We start from the raw sequence: 15,182 nt of genomic DNA, 5'->3' as shown, positions 1-15,182 counted from the left end.
CTCCCGCTTCCTCGCACCTCTCGCGAAGGTGATCCATCCAGCGGTCCACACGGCTCCCGATTGAGCAGAGTTAGTGCCGCTCCAGGAAGACGTCAGCCCCTTACTGCATCCACCCCACTCTGCGCTACTGCAGTATCATTGGCTCCTTTACCTCCTGTCTGGAACAGGATGGCGCACTAACACAATACCACAGTAACACACCCCCTTTCCTCCGGTTCAGGAACGGCCGATTTCAGCCCTGGTGCCAAATTACCCGCTGGGGCTGCAAGGTGGTGCGTGCATCCCAAGCCCGCTGCATGGAAGCCCTGCTGCTTTCCGTCTCTCCGGGCCTCGAACCAACCAGCATTGCTGGCAGCGCCAACTCGAAAACACCACCCCTGGCAGGAGGGTAAGATGGCGACGGAGAGGATCGCTGGCGGCTGACTGGCAAGCTGACACTCTCTCGTCATGTCATCGGAGCATCTCGACGACAATTCAATGATGACTACGATGCACTCGTCCTTCTTGAATGGAGACGGGAACGAAACGTTCTAGTGGCCTGGTTCGGCAGCATAACTTACCAGGTAATTATTGCCATGTGGGCCGCGAATGGACAACGGCAGGAGCCTTGGAACGGCTCGAGTCTGGGCCCACTGTTGGCAACGGAGGTTGAGGCCCTGGCACACCAGACCCAATCCGATGAAGAAGCGGGGTTTCCCCGCAAGGGAGACTCACCAGGGGCCCCATTTAAAGGCCTTATCCAGGGAATCTTTGGGTGGCAGAGCATCAGAGCACCAAAGCGAAGCGAATGCCACAACGAAATGGAATCGTGAGGAAACCCAACCTGCCGACCCATCATTACTCTGTTTCCATGGCTAGCTCCCAGGCTGCATCTAATCTAGCGGAAACGAGGCAATGCCGGCCAGCTCACAGTCTATCGGTTCCACCAAAAAAAGCATCGCCAAGGTTGCACAAGTAACCACCGGCATACTGATCCAACCTTCGCTTTTTTACCTGCTCCGACCGCCCTCCTATGCGAGCTTCGGGCGCTCTGGAGCGACCTCCTGCTTGGGCCGCTCTCACGCGGCGGCCGATGTGAGGAGAGGCTGGTTGCCACGCGGCCCGTAGTGCCACTTATACCTTGCTGCTCGATGCAAGCTTCCGCCCTCAACAGCTTCAAACGGCACCGGCCGAAATCATCTTCTTCCGCAAGTACTTCTTGTAATCAGAAATGGTGCCGTCCCACTCTCTGATTGTCCTGTTCTCGCAGACGAGAATTTGCTTGGCGATCTTGTCCAATAATCTGGAGGCCGTGTCAGCATGCACTGTCCTGGGGCTGGGCACGGATGACATGATCTTACCTGAAGTCGTGGCTGACGACAACGACACCTCCGCTGAAGGCGTTGATGGCATCCGCCAAACTGTCAATGGTGGGGATATCCAGGCCGTTCGTAGGCTCGTCCAGCAGCAGCATGTTGGGGCCTTCGATGGCCAGCAGAGCAAAGACGATGCGGCTCCTTTGGCCGTCGGACAAGGTGCCCATCAGCGACGTCTGAGCATCACCCGTCAGGCCGTAACGACCAAGCTGCTGTCTCCAGTACTGGACGTCCTGTGACTTCTCCTTGTACTTCTCCCGCACGAAGTCAAGCGCCGACTTGGTGAGATCGAGCTGCTCGGCCGAGTGCTGCGAGTAGAGACCGAGCTTGAGGTGGGTGTGCCTGCTCACCGAACCGGCCGTGGGAGAGAGCTTGCCCGTCATCAGGCGCAGAAGGGTCGACTTGCCCACGCCGTTGGGGCCGACGAGCGCCGTCCGAGAATCCATGTCGAAGCCGAGGTCGATGTTGCGGTAGAGGTCATCCTTCGGATCGCCCGAGTAAGAGAAGGTGACGTTGTCAAACGACAGGACCGGCGGCGGAAGCTTCTCGACGTCGGCAAAGCGGAAGGTGAATACCTTGTCGGGAATCACGGGCTGGATAAAGCCGTCGGCCTCCATCTTATCGAGGATCTTCTGCCGAGACTTGGCCTGCTTGACCAGGTTGGCGTAGGTACCCGCGCTGGCAATGAACTTCTTGATGTGGGCGATTTCCTCTTGCTGCTTATGGTATGCCTTCATCTGGTTCGTCTCTTGTTCGGCCCTGGTCTTGACGTAAGAGTCGTAGTTGCCGCCGTAGTACAAGAGCTTCTTCTGCCGCATGTCGATCATGTTGGTGCAGACGCCGTTGAGGAAGTCTTGGGAGTGAGAGACCAGGACAAGGGTGCGGTCCCACTTCTTGAGGTACTCCTCAAGCCACACGCACGCCTCGAGGTCCAAATGGGCCGTCGGGTCGTCGAGCAGCAGCAGTGTGGGCTTGACGAACAGAGCTTTGCCAAGAGCAACACGCATTCTCCAACCACCGGACATGTCCTTGGTCTTCTTGTGCATGGTTTGCTTGTTGAATCCCAAACCCGTCAGGATGAGCGCGGCCCGCGTCGCGAAGGTGGAAGGGTCCATCTTCTCCATATGCTGAAGATACCGTTAGTTTCACTCATCCCGAAACCTAGCCAGCGAATGTAGGGGAAGAGTAGAGGGGGGGTTCGCTTACGTCGTAGAGGTCCATCAGGACCGGAGACTCTGGGCCCTCCTCCTCGAGCAGCTTTTCCGCCAACTTGTCGAGACGCTCCATCTCAAGCTCGGCCTCCTTCACAACCCACTCCAGAGCGCCGAGCTCGCTAGGGGGCGCCCCCTCGTTCAGGAGATAGATGTCGACATGCTCGGGAATCGGGTACTCGCGAGCGGCGATGGCCTTCAGAAGGGTACTTTTGCCGCAGCCGTTCTCACCCAACAAGCCGTATCGCCGACCCAGAGTAAGTTCGAGGGTGGAATCTGTGATGAGGACCCGGCCGTGGAACACCAAGCTGACACTCGTGACCTTGACATCCTTGCTAGCGACGGTAGATGCGAGGACACCCGTTGTGACGCGGTCCGAGAGACCGTGCTTGTCGAGCTGCTCAGCCAGACGCTTGACCTCGTCCATCTTGTCGGCGGAGGTGGCGGGCGCGTCCGACTCGATCGGGTTTCCGTTCGCGTCGAGCTGGACTGGGGGCGTCTCATCACCGGCCACGGACCCAGCGGCGCTGGCATTCTTGGAGTTGGCCTTGGATCGCGAGGCGACGGTCTTCTTCTCCTTGCCCTCAGCGGCGCGCTTGGCGAGGCGCTTTTCCTTTGATGCGGACGGCATTGTGGAAAATTATGCTGTGAAGTCGCGACGCCAGAAATCTAAAATCACGAAAATGCAAAAGGAAAACGGCAATTTTAGTGACCGAGGAACTTAAGAGGCAGTATAACGTCCTCCGTATTTGTCCCTGATTGATCGAGGTGGTGTTGTTGGGATCGGGAGGCGAAAGTTAGGTGCCGCCGCGGCTTTGGTGGGTTGGTAGCAGAACCTCTGTAGAAGGTGGGGGAGTCGGTTGATTCTGGTGGGGCAAGATATTCGAAAATTTCTGATAACCGATAGCGGCCTGATGGATCGTCAGGCACCAAGGCAAAAAAGTCGCACGAAGCACTTGGTTCAGTTTTCCTCCGAACTGCCCGGCCGGGCTGACCAGACGTGTCCTGGGAAATATCAACGTCACTGGTGCAGCGTAGTAGCCATTTCGCCATTGCGACGCCTTTCTGATCACCTCCTTGTTGATGCTGCCAGGTCCTGTCTAGTTCTTGACGTCACCAGCCCCTCGTATCAGCAGCTCAATCACGTGGTGGGATTTTCTGTGGGCCATGTGGACCGCCTGGGAGCTTGAACCAGCTTGCTTCCTCCCATCTGTATTCGGGAGGGTTGTCAACATCCCATGCCAACGCCAGCCAAGCACAAAACCTCTCTATCCCTTCAGGGACCGAAACAACGGGGCAACAGCAGTGACCTTTCGCCATGACGGGCACACGACTTTGTCTTCTTCATCTTCGTGCCGGTGAGATTCGCCATTTTCTGTGCATCATACCTTAGTTCTTCAGACTTCTTGGGGTACATACAGACGGAGGGACCTGTGGGCACACTCTCCGGCTGGTTCCTGATCAGGCCAATGAAGGCGAGAAAAGCCGCCCTCGTCCTCCGAATTCAAGCGTTCTTCCAACCACCTCTGCAAACTGGAACCCAGCTTGTTGAGCCACACTGTGTGTGTACTTAGGTAAATAGCAGAAATGGGGTAAGGTACAGATTATTCCTGAACCCAATCTCGCCACCCGAGACACCTATACACCCAGGAAGGTACAGTACATACCTGATTGCTTCGTTCGACACTACCGAGACGACCACGGTCGGACGTAGTCTCATTAACGTCAATTCGTGTGCCTTCGCATCCGTACTTGCACCTTTGGAGTGGCCACTGGAACCATGCGAGACCCACTGACGGCGCGAAGCGGCGAAGAGGAAGATCCGCCCTGGAAGTGCTGACGGACCGTGGCGCGAAGGAATGTCAATTGGCGATTTCTCAAGGATGGACTGGGGACACTGAGCCGGGGAATTCTCCTGCTACGGCGACTTCGAAGTCAGCGCGATCATTACTTGGCACATTTTGATGTCGGTTGTCAAGACTTATTTATTATTGAAGCGTTGCACCTCAGGCCAAAGTTGCCCTCTGCGGATCGCGCAGAACCGTCCGGTTGTGACGGGCGGCATTGGGCGGGCGATCGCAGTCGTGGCAGGGGGCCTGTTACACGGATGCCTAAAGTTCTGGCAACCAACATTGGTCCCTAGTGCGGAATAATCCTGCCAGATCCAGGACCCTCCCCCGCGGAATATTCCCGGCTCCTCCGGCGGCGGGATGGATTGACCTCTCATAAAAGATCCAAGGTACCTCGGACTCGAACCCGAATCCTCAGGTGCTGCATCGCAGCCTTCCCCCGACAACAAGATTCCTGGCCTGGAACGCGATGGACACATGCGACATTCCTCCCAGTTGAAACAACCGGTCCGCGGCGGAGGGGACCATTCCACCGTGCCAGAAAGTCGTCGCACTTCATCCCCCGGCCGACGCCGACAGCGGGACAACAAGGCCCAAACCTGGCGAGCCAGCGCCGGCAAGAGACGAGGGCCCTGCCGCTTCCCAACACCGATTGACCGTTCAGCCTTGCAGGGACCCTGAACGACACTTCGACATGCTGGGCATCAGCACTCGCCGAAGAGTCGTCCCAGCGCTCCTCCCACCGTCATAGGCCGTGGATGCTCCTCCCCTCAATGTTGGGGTTCAGCCTGCGATCACAGCCGTCCCGGCCGCCGCCCCCTTTTGACCCGGCCATCGAAGCCTGGCTTGATTCGCTGCCCCCGCCGGCCACGCGGCCCTCGAGGAGAGAACTCAGGCAATGGCGGTTGACCGACTACCACGGCCTCGGCCGCAGCGTCTTCGTCACCTGCGTTGTCCTTAGAGCGGTTTCGCTTGCTCTCGCCCTGTCGGTAACGGGCGCCATCGCCTCCGTCGCCTCCGGAAGGACTGCGTCGTCCGATGTCCTTGACCGGCTCGTGCCGGCTCTCGTGGTGGTGAGTTACCTTACCTCCCCCGGCCGAGTTGCCACTATTCTGGTTGATCTCGTGGTGCTGACCCGCCCTTTTCTACAGTGTCCTGTAGTCGCACTCTGGAACGCGGCCGAGTTCGTTACGGCATGCCTCCTCCGTGACGGAGGGATCTCGCCCACCATCCACATGTTTGTTGATGGCATCCTCTTCGTGTCAGTGGCCATCAGCATGGGGGTCCTGCTTGTGGATATCATCTGCGGCATCGGCGACTTTGGCAGCGCTTTCGACGCCGCAGCCACCGAGATATCCAGCGTTTGCCTCCTGGTTATCTTGATGTAGGTAATCCGGAGATCTTGAAAGTCTTCACAGTCTCCGGGAGGAGCTAATCCAAGTTCGTTCTCCAGGGTTATCCACTCGTTCCTCCTGTTCTTCTTCGTCTGCAACTACTTCGAGAGCGCCCGGCGGAATGGTGGGCCCGATGGCGGTCATCCCGCATCAGGACACGCCCACCTTACGGCTCCATGGTCCCAGGTGGCACCGCCAGCGGACAAAACAGCGCTATCACCAAGCCCCGAGCCGCCGAAGTTTGGGCACGCCAACCCAGCGGTGGAACTGGAGCAGTTTGATACGGACACGCGTCCCCTGCACGAGCAACCTGGCTTTGCAATCGCCGCCTCGCAGTATCAGGCAGAAATGGAATGGCCGCCCGCAGTTGCCTCTGGGGGCCTTCCCCGGTAACCACCGCCAGCACCACCGCCTCGCGAGGATCTGCTGAGAAGAACTGTGGAACGGGGAGGCTGAACCACCCCATCCGGCAAAGACCCCGTGCTGCGGGATGCGAGCAGATTGCTCCCACCTGCGGAGCTGAGGACAAATCACCCGTGGCATCGGCAGATCGCAGCATTGGCCGGCGCATGTTAGAAAAGGGCAAACGAGGCACCAATGCCGCCGGATGGGCGGCAGGACACCGAAACGTAATGATTTTGTCTTTTGTTTCCCTTTGGGTTTACGGCTCCAGACGGGCTCCGGGTCGGCGTACGGCGTCTGGGTGATGGGATACCCGCAACGGCGATTTTTTACGGATTACGTTCTCCATTCCCTTTCTTGGACAAAATTGGGCCGGGGAGCGCTGTCGGATCCCGTCTCTTCCAGCATTGTTGCCTGTCGAGGTACGGATACGCATCAACGGTTCCCCAGCGGGACTGAATGGGTGGGTGGATGGACGAACTTGCAGCCCCAGTCCAACTGTTGCAATCAATGAATGATCGTTTGGATGATCTTTGGGAACTTTGCAAGTGCGCGCGGTGGAGCTGAGTGTGTCCATTGCGTTGCGGCCAATGCTAGGCCAGAGAATTCGGATGCCTAAATCTGCCCCGGACATGTTCAAACTCCACCCGCACGGTGACGCGGTGACGCGGTGATGCAGATGCAGAGCGGGATCCAATTGGACCGGTCGTAAACAGAAAGTGAAACTCGGTGTTCGCCTTTATCAGATCGCATGCTTGCTTGGTCAGTGATGAACAATGGGATAGTGGATGCCCCTGCCCTGGCCGGTCCGGCGCGAGCCTGCTGGCGGTTCGCCCGACGAATTGATGGGGGACGGCGCGCTCTCAGATGGGCAAATGCCGTGCCGGGCCTGGGTCTTTCAGATGCTGACGGGGACACGACGAGCTGACAACCCCCGGCTGGGTAAGACACTGTGACCCGAGTGGGTCGCAACAGAAGAACAGAAGTCAGTCGAGGTCTGCTGGTGGTGTCTCACAGGGCGACGGGACGCGGATCCGGTAATTTCGTTGGTGCCTGACCCTGTCGTTTGAAGATGGCTCGGTGAGCAAGCGGCAGCTCAAAGACCTGCAATGTCCTCGATGCAGAGCTTGACCTTCTCCGCCATCAACTCGCTGTGGTCTGCTCCAAGTTAGCAAACAACCATCGATAGCAGAAAATGTCGAAGAGACATTGTGCATAGGTAGGCACGTACGGATGCAAAACGCGTGAGGAACATTCTCCTCATCAATCACGATCTTGGTCCTGCCCTTCTCGTGCCGATTCCTCTTCTCGATGAACTCGTCCCTACACGCGTCCGCGACCCAGTGGTCGGACTTGGCAAAGTAAAAGAAGAACTTTGTCCGCAGGCCAGTCTGCTCCTCCTCCTCCGCTTCCTGTATCTCCCAGAGATCCTCGCTCCACTTTTCCTCGGTGATCGTCCTCATCTCGTCCTTGCCCATGTGCAGCGCCTGCCAGATGCCGTCCCTGCTGCCGAGGAAGCGCAGCGTTGCGGCCGCGGCGTGCTCGGGAAACCCCATGATGCGGCGGACGATGGCGCCGAGCACCCAGCGCGGCCACAAGTCGGCGAAGCCCTTGGCGATGTGGTGGGCAAATCGGTCGAGGAACGTCGTCCGGCGGATGAGGTCGAGCTTCTGCCCGCTGCTGGACTGGGCGATGTGCGAGACGGTCGGGAAGAGCAGGATGCCGGCTCGGAGCTTGACGCTGCCCAGCAGGCCTGGAGGAGTGCTGGGGTGTTGCCGTCGCGCTTGGTGATGGCGGTTGAATATCTCGAGCGAGATGTAGGCGCCCACGGAGTGCCCGATGAGCACCACGTCGTCAAACACCCTCCCGTCACCCAAGGCGGAGCTGTTGGCCTGCTGAACCTGCCGGCAGCACCATTGGATCTGCTCCTCGAGGGAGAATGGCTCAGTCGGTACGCCGTCGGCGGCAGCTCCGAAGGCCGGCTCGTGGTCTGCGTCATCAAAGCCCAGCAGGTTCCGCCCGCAGAGGTGAAATGCATACCCACACCCTTCCTTGGCCTCCTTTTCGTCCAGCAGCTCGCGCAAGGTCTTCATGAACGGCTCGTAGTAGGCGACCAGGCCGGGGTTGCCGGGAATGAGGAAAATCAAACATTGCCGGCGGCCGAGGTCGCCCTGCCGAGGCGATGGATACTCTAGAAACGGTACTTGGTCTTCTCTTACCAAGGTGGTCCGTTCTATTGTGCCATCCATGGTGCTGGAGCACTGGAGTCCTGGACAGCTTAGTACCTAGGTACTGGGCGGTGGATGCGAGGTGCCCGGAAAGTGATGCCAAATGCAAACAGTGCTGAAGAAGCAGGGCAACCAGTAACAGGGGGAGACCGGGACCCAATCAGTGGGGCGCCACCTGGCGGCGGACCGATCGATGCCTTGGCCAGGAATCGTGGAGGAAACGAAAGAATTGGACCTTTCTCTGGCAACTTTCAACTTCTTTCGTCTTCACCAATGATTGCTCAAGAAAGACAACAGGCGCTACGCCGCCTGTGGGGGCGGGTTCTTTAAGTTACAAGTCACAGACAACCCTACAGCCCAGTTCAGCGAGGCGCTCCTTCCACAATGTTTGGGCGTGAGAGAACGACATTAGCTCAAATCAGGACGAGGCGAGAGGTTCGCCGGTTCAGCGTCCAGCTTCGATGTAGCACTGCCGCACTACGCAGCATGCTAACGCAATAACCGGATTGAACAGTCTCCGGGTTGTGAAGGTCCTGACCGGTCCAACTCATCAATGATTAACAACAGTTTCGGGAACTTGGTTGGATTGTTCGGATGGAACTTGCGCTGTATGATCCAGATGGGGAAGAATGCTTCCAAGTTCCCTGGTGGCCTGTGAAAGACCATAGGCAGCTACCTGTTTCAATTGCCGGGATGGGGAAGCCTACCGTTCCAGGATAGCTGATTCTTTGAAAACAGCAACTCCCGTTCTGGTCTGTTAATCCGGCTGGGAGGATCGCTGGAAGGATCGCTGTTCGCACCGACGACCGAGATTCCTGCCCGCTTCCAGCGTTGCCCCACGAAGAAAAATCCGCTGAGTGCCCGACAAGGCCAAATTCGCCTTATCTCACCGGTGGTGGAACGCCAACTTCCCTCACCTCAACGGCTACGCCCAATGATGCATGGTAATTGAGGTATGTTAAGCCAGAGAAGGAACTCGTCCCGTCTTTCGGCAATGACAAACACATGGTGGTGACACTCGGGAAAATGCCGTCGGTTGATGATGATTCGATTCCTCCGATTGCTGTTCCAGAGAACTTACACTAAGGTACAACGGACTGACTGACGATGGAGGAATCTGGCTGGAGCAGCCTGTTGAAAAGGGAACGAGCACCCTTGCCTGCTTTCAGATAACGTTCCGTGCACTCTACGGGTTGCAAATTGCCAGCCAATCGTGGAGGTGTTTTCATATGTTTGGCACCACCAACGAGCGTCCACTAAGTCCATTTACCCGGGCAGAGTTTATTAACGTCTCAACAAGACCGTTGAGGCGGTCTATAATTAGGCCCCGTCACCAGAAAACTGTAGCAAGCCCTCGGCTTCGACTGGTGGCATGGTTTTCCTCTGCAGCCTTGGCCACGGAAGTTCCCTTCCCCCAGTCCATCCCGGAAGCCGGAAACCCGGTTTTCTTCGCCCCGAGCGTGGCGTGCAGTTCACGGCTCCCTTGGCACCTTTAATTTAGGCGTCCTCCATCCTCCTTCCTCCCTGGCCGCAACTGCAACCTTGCGTTGCTTCCACCTGTCCCAACCGTGCTTTGATCTATGAGCTCTGGGCCCAGAACCCCGCGACGCAGACGGTTTCCGGGACGCATGGGGAGCTGAAGCATCCTACGGAACATACTTAACCAGCCCATGCAGTCCGGCCCATCTGGACCCCGAGGCGATAGAGGGGGAATGAGCATCCCTCGATCAACGCAGCGACTCGCTTCTCTGCAATCACATCCCACAACAATAATGAAATCAATCTCGTGTCTGCTCGTCCTCGGGCTCGGCGCCACCGGGGCCCTCGCGGCGACCGCGGCCAACTTCCTCGGGTCCTGCGACGCCAACTCGATCAAGGTCAGCGGAAGAACGCTGACGGCCAACTGCAAGGACATCTTCGGGCAGTCCAAGTGTTCCAAACTCGACCTGAACCGCTGCATCAAGAACAACTACGGCAGTCTGGAGGCGGATCCCACGGGGGCTGGGTAGGCTCGATCTTCCGATGCCGTGTACACGTACTACGAACGGGCACATACCGGGACAAGTCTGACGCTGATACCGAAAACCACACCAGACCGCACCTCGGCGACCAGTGTGTCCAGTGCAGTAACTCGCCGCAAACCACGGGCTTCATCGTCAACGGCGGGCCGACGTTAATGCACTGCCAGTGCAATCCTGGCACAGGGGCTGCCCAGGCCAACTGGCCGACCGCCATGTTCGATCTCAGTCAGTGCAACCGGAAACCCCTTGGGGGGACCGCAAAGCATCATGTTCATCATTCCAACTAACCACCTCAACGCCAACCAACAGACACGATAGTCGACAACGTCAACGGCGTGCTGGAGTGCTTCGATACCAAGGGCACGAATTGTTGATTAAGGGAGCCTGGTTGGAACAGTGTGATTATCCGATGTCGATGATAACTACAGATCTCTCATGTCAATTAGGTGTCTCTACCGTCCGTCTCGTCGGGAGGCATCCTGTATGCAGTAGGGTCTTTGCCGTAGCTTATAGATTTCGCTTACTGCCCCAGGTCTTCTACGTTCGGTACACCCAGGTTCACTGGATCAAGCGCGTCACACACCCAATGATGCTGAAAGGCACCACACCGGCATTACCAGAGCCTGTCTTCGCCAGGACGGGAAACAGGTACGCAGGCGCCGTCCAGGCCATCCACAGACCAACCCATAGAACACCGACACAGCGTTCAGCAACAGTAAGGCCGCGCCCGCTCGAGCCGTACACAGTGCGATACACCGTCCGAGCTGTGTCCTCGATGACAATGCCCAGTGGCTGGATGAGAAAGAAGCGCAAAGCACCGGATTCCTGCGGTTGCATTCCTGGAACAAGGCAATGATTGGTATGTCAGCGTGGGGTGTGCTGTGGGATGCACATCGTGATAATCACAGCATTTGCGACGAGACTGACCCGAAGAGACGTCAATGGCGACGTGGAAGAGAGCCGAGAGCAGGAATACGACCCACGGTCGGAGGTATCGCACTGCTTTGCTCCCATGCGGTAGTCGAAGCACGTTGCACAGCAGGAAATGGGATGTGATGCGGAGCCGGTGCGTGTTGGTTTGGTGCCAGAAGATGCTATGCACGCCACGTCAGCGGTGTCTGTCTAGATGGAGGGGGGGGATCAGGAGAGAATAAGGGCTCAATCAACCTCCAAAAGTTCCTGAGACTGTCGATCTTGGCAAACGGTCCATTAAACGGCGGCCAGTCCACCGGCTTAGAGAGTCCCGTCGCGACGGATACAAAAGCCAGAATGCTATAAACGCCACGCTGCACCGAGACGAGCCCTGCGCCGAGGCCGAGAGCGGCGAAGAACCTCATGACCAGCTCCTCGGCGGATACGTCTCGGATTCTGGAGAAGAAGGCGACCTTGTCGAGGGAGTAGAACTTCTCGGTGATCTCCGGATCCGCCGACGAGTCCATCGCGTCAAGCACCAGGTAGCACACGGCGCAGGTCAAGAGCGTGTTCGCGAGGAAGCGCGCGCGAGACCGCCGCAACTTCTCGTCCAGCGCGGGGACGCCCCTGGCTTGGTAGGGCGTGTTGGCAAAGCGCCACGAGAAGACAACCGAGAAGCCAAAGCGGAGGCGGGAAGTAACCCCATTGTCACCCGGCGGCTGGCGGGATGGAGGTTTCTGGGACGTTGCTGGCGGTCCCCAGCCCTTGGCCAGTTCGGTGGCAGGACCCTGCAGCTTAAAATCCCAGCGACTGAGCAGGCCAACGTCCAGGTAATGGAAGAGGTAGGTGAGGGTGTATCCGCCAACCGAGCTGGCCCAGGCGCTGCGCGAGATGTATTCGGAGCATTTGACCACGCAGTGCCAGGTCAGACCGCACAGGATGGGGAACACAGCGGAGCGTGCCAGAGACGGTGCAGATGTGAACCCGACGGTGACGGCCGAGAGCAGCACCACGGCAGCCAGATCGAAGAGTGGATGGTAGTCCATCGCGCAGGGGACGGGAAAGTAGCGAGGAATGACCAATTCTTGGACTGGCCAAGCGGACTGCAGGCGGGAACGTGAGAGGGAGGAGAGGAGAACAAGAGCGGAAATAGTGTAGAAGCGTGTTTGTGGCCGTTGTTAGGCTCATAAATTTTGCGGCGCCGTCCTGTAGGATCGCGATGTATCACGATGATTGGACAGCCCTTCCGTAAATGTAAGGTTTCGGCTTTCAGCCCCCAATTCAGGCTTGGCAAGAGACAACAGATGGCGGGCTTTTTAGATTTTCTCCCCCCAACCCTGTACCGGGGCATGCACTGAAGGTCAGGGCCAGGTTTCTACATCGGACTGCGTGCAGTAAATGAGCCACACCCCCGTTTGAAGCTAGTATTTGAGGATCGCCACCATCAATGCCAGTGGCTCTCTACTTGAATGGGACAAGGCAGTTAGCTGATCAGAAAGACGTCCAAGCTCACAGATGACAACTCATCACGTAAAGTCAACAGTCTAAAAGCCTGCCATATGGTGTGTTCAGGACAGAGGGACCACCCAAGCACTTGCGGGCAACGGATAGCCCTTGTTTTTGTGACCAGGCTTGCAGGTGGACCCTATCGAGCCTACTAAATACACCCAAAGAATTCAATAAGAAGAGAAGTAGCCCCTTTTCCTTCACACATCTCTTTCCCTCCCGAATTCATTTTGGACCCTCACTCCATCCCCTGAGGTGGGTGTGCACACCATGAACCCGTGATCCTCACCCACACTACCAGTGGTTGAACACCAGATGTTTTGTTGGTCGCCTCCTCTACAGACATCCCTCATGCCCAGTACTCAAACCCGTCTCCATACTCACCCCCGTCGCTATCACCACCGCCGTACTCACCACCGCCATACCCACCCTCACCATACCCGCCGCCATACCCACCCCCTCCTCCAACCACACTACTCACGCTGGTCACCGACGCAGTGTAGAAAGTCGTTGTTGGACGGGCCGCTTCCGTGGTACTGCCGCTGCCGCTGCTGCCGCCAGCGACGGGAGCGCCGGTGGCGCTGGTGGCGGAGCCGGTGCCGGCGCTCCCGGTGTTGACACCGCCGCTAGCGCTGGTGGCCGTGATGGGGCTTGCAATGCTGCTGCTGCTACTGCTGTTGCTGGACTGCGACGCCGGCGCGGTGTAGCCGCCGTAGACGTAGCTGCCGTACTCGCCGTCGCCGCTGGTGGTGGTAGCGGTGGTGGTGAAGAGCGGGGCGTTTGTTTCGGTTGTGAAGATCGCGGGCGAGGAAGAGGCGGTGCCGGCTGGGCTGGATGGTGATGTGAGGGGCGCGGTGGTGGAGGCAAGATTGGGAGGCGCAGATGAATTGTGGAGGGGGCTGGGCGTGGCGCTTGTGGTGAGGGTGCTGATGGTGCTGGCAATCCCTCCGGACCCGGGGAAAGTCCAAGTGGTGTCGAGGGCGCTGCTGGGGCTCGTCGTGCCGTTGATGGGGCTGCCGCTGGTCAGGCTGGTTGGGGCTGGGGGAGAGTTAGCGAAGCGGACGCACATACATTTGAGAGGCAGACTTACCCGACGCTGTGGTTTCGTACGTCAGGCTGGGCTGATAGGTAATTGAGGCGCTTGTGGTCCCATTCTTTGAGGACCCAGTCCCGGTGAAGGACCCTGAGCTTGGGAGAGTTGGGATCGACTGCCCTGGCGGCAGCGTGACGATCACGGTCTGGATTGTCGAGGAAGTTACCGTCACTGTTTTCCAAATTGTTGTGTCATGATCCGTGACAGAGGCCCGAGTTGAGTTCCCCCATCCGGTAGACAACGAGCTGACGGGGCCAGCTGTCTGGATGGTGGTGGCGACGAGTGCTCCAGTTCCAGACCCAGTCCAACGAGAAGTGGAAAGGGTGCTGTTCCAGCCAAGAGCAGGAGAGCTAGACGTGTTCCCGCGGCCGGTAGTCACGGCCGTCGTTGTCCGGCCATGAGTGCACGTCTCGGCGAAAGTCGAAGTAGCATTGGACCAGGTAGCGTGACTGCTGTGACTGCTGACAGTCACCCCAGCGGCACTTGAATAGCCAGACGCAGCCGAGCATTCAGCGTAAACCGTGACTGTGATCGGCGCGTCGGCCGCGTCGCATGAGCTCTCGCCAACGGTGACGGTTGAGACCGGAGTCGACGTCACAGTGGCCGTGATGCCGTACACGGGATATCCAGGGCCACGGTTGCCGTGGCCCCAGGCATGGGCAATCGAAGAGCTAAAGCAGGGTTAGCCGGCCAGAAGTTCGACAGTACACGCAGTCTGATGACATGCCTGAGGCTAAAGAGCGCCCACGCCCGAACCGAGCTCAGCATGGTAAACAACGAGGCCACGGGGTTTCCCGAAGTGAAAACAAACGAGTGTGAAAGACCTGTAAGAGGCGGAGTTGGATTCATAGACTCTCGTCAGATGAAGGAAGGTAAGAAAGAAGACCCCGACAGGGTGTCTGAAAGCCTCTTATAAGCTCCCTCCGTCCCCGGGATCGCCTCTGAAAACGAGCTGCGACTGTTCAGCGCTTGCAGCACCCACCATTAGTGGCGTGGACACCCCTCAACGTTTGTTTAGACTCTTCCAGGACCCTAAATCTCCTTCCCCAAGCGGTGCCCTGGTCAACGTTTATGGGCCCATGCTGGTTAGTGTTCTCGCAAAGCCAAGCGAGCTCATTGGATGAACCGTCTTGTTGACTGGGATTGGGAGGCGAGGCTAACAGCAAACGCAGGGATGAAAGGTGTCTTGTGTGACCCTGAATAATCATTG

General features: G+C 58.0%; 6 protein-coding genes across 6 annotated transcripts; 2 read left to right on the top strand and 4 right to left on the bottom strand.

Annotated features, from left to right (window-relative positions):
* Positions 1-1,131: 1,131 nt before the first annotated feature.
* On the bottom strand, positions 1,132-3,280 carry THITE_2108033 (uncharacterized protein). Its single transcript, XM_003649423.1, has 3 exons — positions 2,562-3,280; positions 1,341-2,482; positions 1,132-1,282 (listed from the first exon to the last, which is right to left on the bottom strand). The coding sequence occupies exons 1-3, from the start codon at positions 3,195-3,197 to the stop codon at positions 1,156-1,158; spliced, it is 1,905 nt and encodes a 634-aa protein (XP_003649471.1). The 5' UTR covers positions 3,198-3,280; the 3' UTR covers positions 1,132-1,155.
* Positions 3,281-5,035: 1,755 nt separating this feature from the next.
* On the top strand, positions 5,036-6,337 carry THITE_2108030 (uncharacterized protein). Its single transcript, XM_003649422.1, has 3 exons — positions 5,036-5,489; positions 5,568-5,800; positions 5,870-6,337. The coding sequence occupies exons 1-3, from the start codon at positions 5,190-5,192 to the stop codon at positions 6,201-6,203; spliced, it is 867 nt and encodes a 288-aa protein (XP_003649470.1). The 5' UTR covers positions 5,036-5,189; the 3' UTR covers positions 6,204-6,337.
* An 887-nt stretch (positions 6,338-7,224) lies between these two features.
* Positions 7,225-8,537, bottom strand: THITE_2108029 (uncharacterized protein). Its single transcript, XM_003649421.1, has 2 exons — positions 7,444-8,537; positions 7,225-7,370 (listed from the first exon to the last, which is right to left on the bottom strand). Exons 1-2 carry the CDS (start codon positions 8,459-8,461, stop codon positions 7,309-7,311), a joined length of 1,080 nt encoding a protein of 359 aa, XP_003649469.1. The 5' UTR covers positions 8,462-8,537; the 3' UTR covers positions 7,225-7,308.
* Positions 8,538-10,212: 1,675 nt separating this feature from the next.
* On the top strand, positions 10,213-10,748 carry THITE_2043158 (uncharacterized protein; the record flags this gene model as incomplete). Its single annotated transcript, XM_003649420.1, has 2 exons — positions 10,213-10,445; positions 10,535-10,748. The coding sequence occupies 2 exons, from the start codon at positions 10,213-10,215 to the stop codon at positions 10,746-10,748; spliced, it is 447 nt and encodes a 148-aa protein (XP_003649468.1).
* A 22-nt stretch (positions 10,749-10,770) lies between these two features.
* On the bottom strand, positions 10,771-12,599 carry THITE_2108027 (uncharacterized protein). The gene is made up of 3 exons (XM_003649419.1): positions 11,629-12,599; positions 11,389-11,555; positions 10,771-11,300 (listed from the first exon to the last, which is right to left on the bottom strand). The coding sequence occupies exons 1-3, from the start codon at positions 12,417-12,419 to the stop codon at positions 11,020-11,022; spliced, it is 1,239 nt and encodes a 412-aa protein (XP_003649467.1). The 5' UTR covers positions 12,420-12,599; the 3' UTR covers positions 10,771-11,019.
* Positions 12,600-13,228: 629 nt separating this feature from the next.
* Positions 13,229-14,740, bottom strand: THITE_2084645 (uncharacterized protein; the record flags this gene model as incomplete). The annotated part of the gene is made up of 3 exons (XM_003649418.1): positions 13,229-13,917; positions 13,970-14,643; positions 14,721-14,740. The coding sequence occupies 3 exons, from the start codon at positions 14,738-14,740 to the stop codon at positions 13,229-13,231; spliced, it is 1,383 nt and encodes a 460-aa protein (XP_003649466.1).
* Between the last annotated feature and the right edge of the window lie 442 nt (positions 14,741-15,182).

The sequence above is a fragment of the Thermothielavioides terrestris genome, chromosome 1 (assembly GCF_000226115.1).
Source record: "Thermothielavioides terrestris NRRL 8126 chromosome 1, complete sequence".
Lineage (NCBI taxonomy): Eukaryota > Fungi > Ascomycota > Sordariomycetes > Sordariales > Chaetomiaceae > Thermothielavioides > Thermothielavioides terrestris.
The sequence above is the reverse complement of the archived record's forward strand: the minus strand, read 5'-3'. Positions and strand labels throughout refer to the sequence as shown.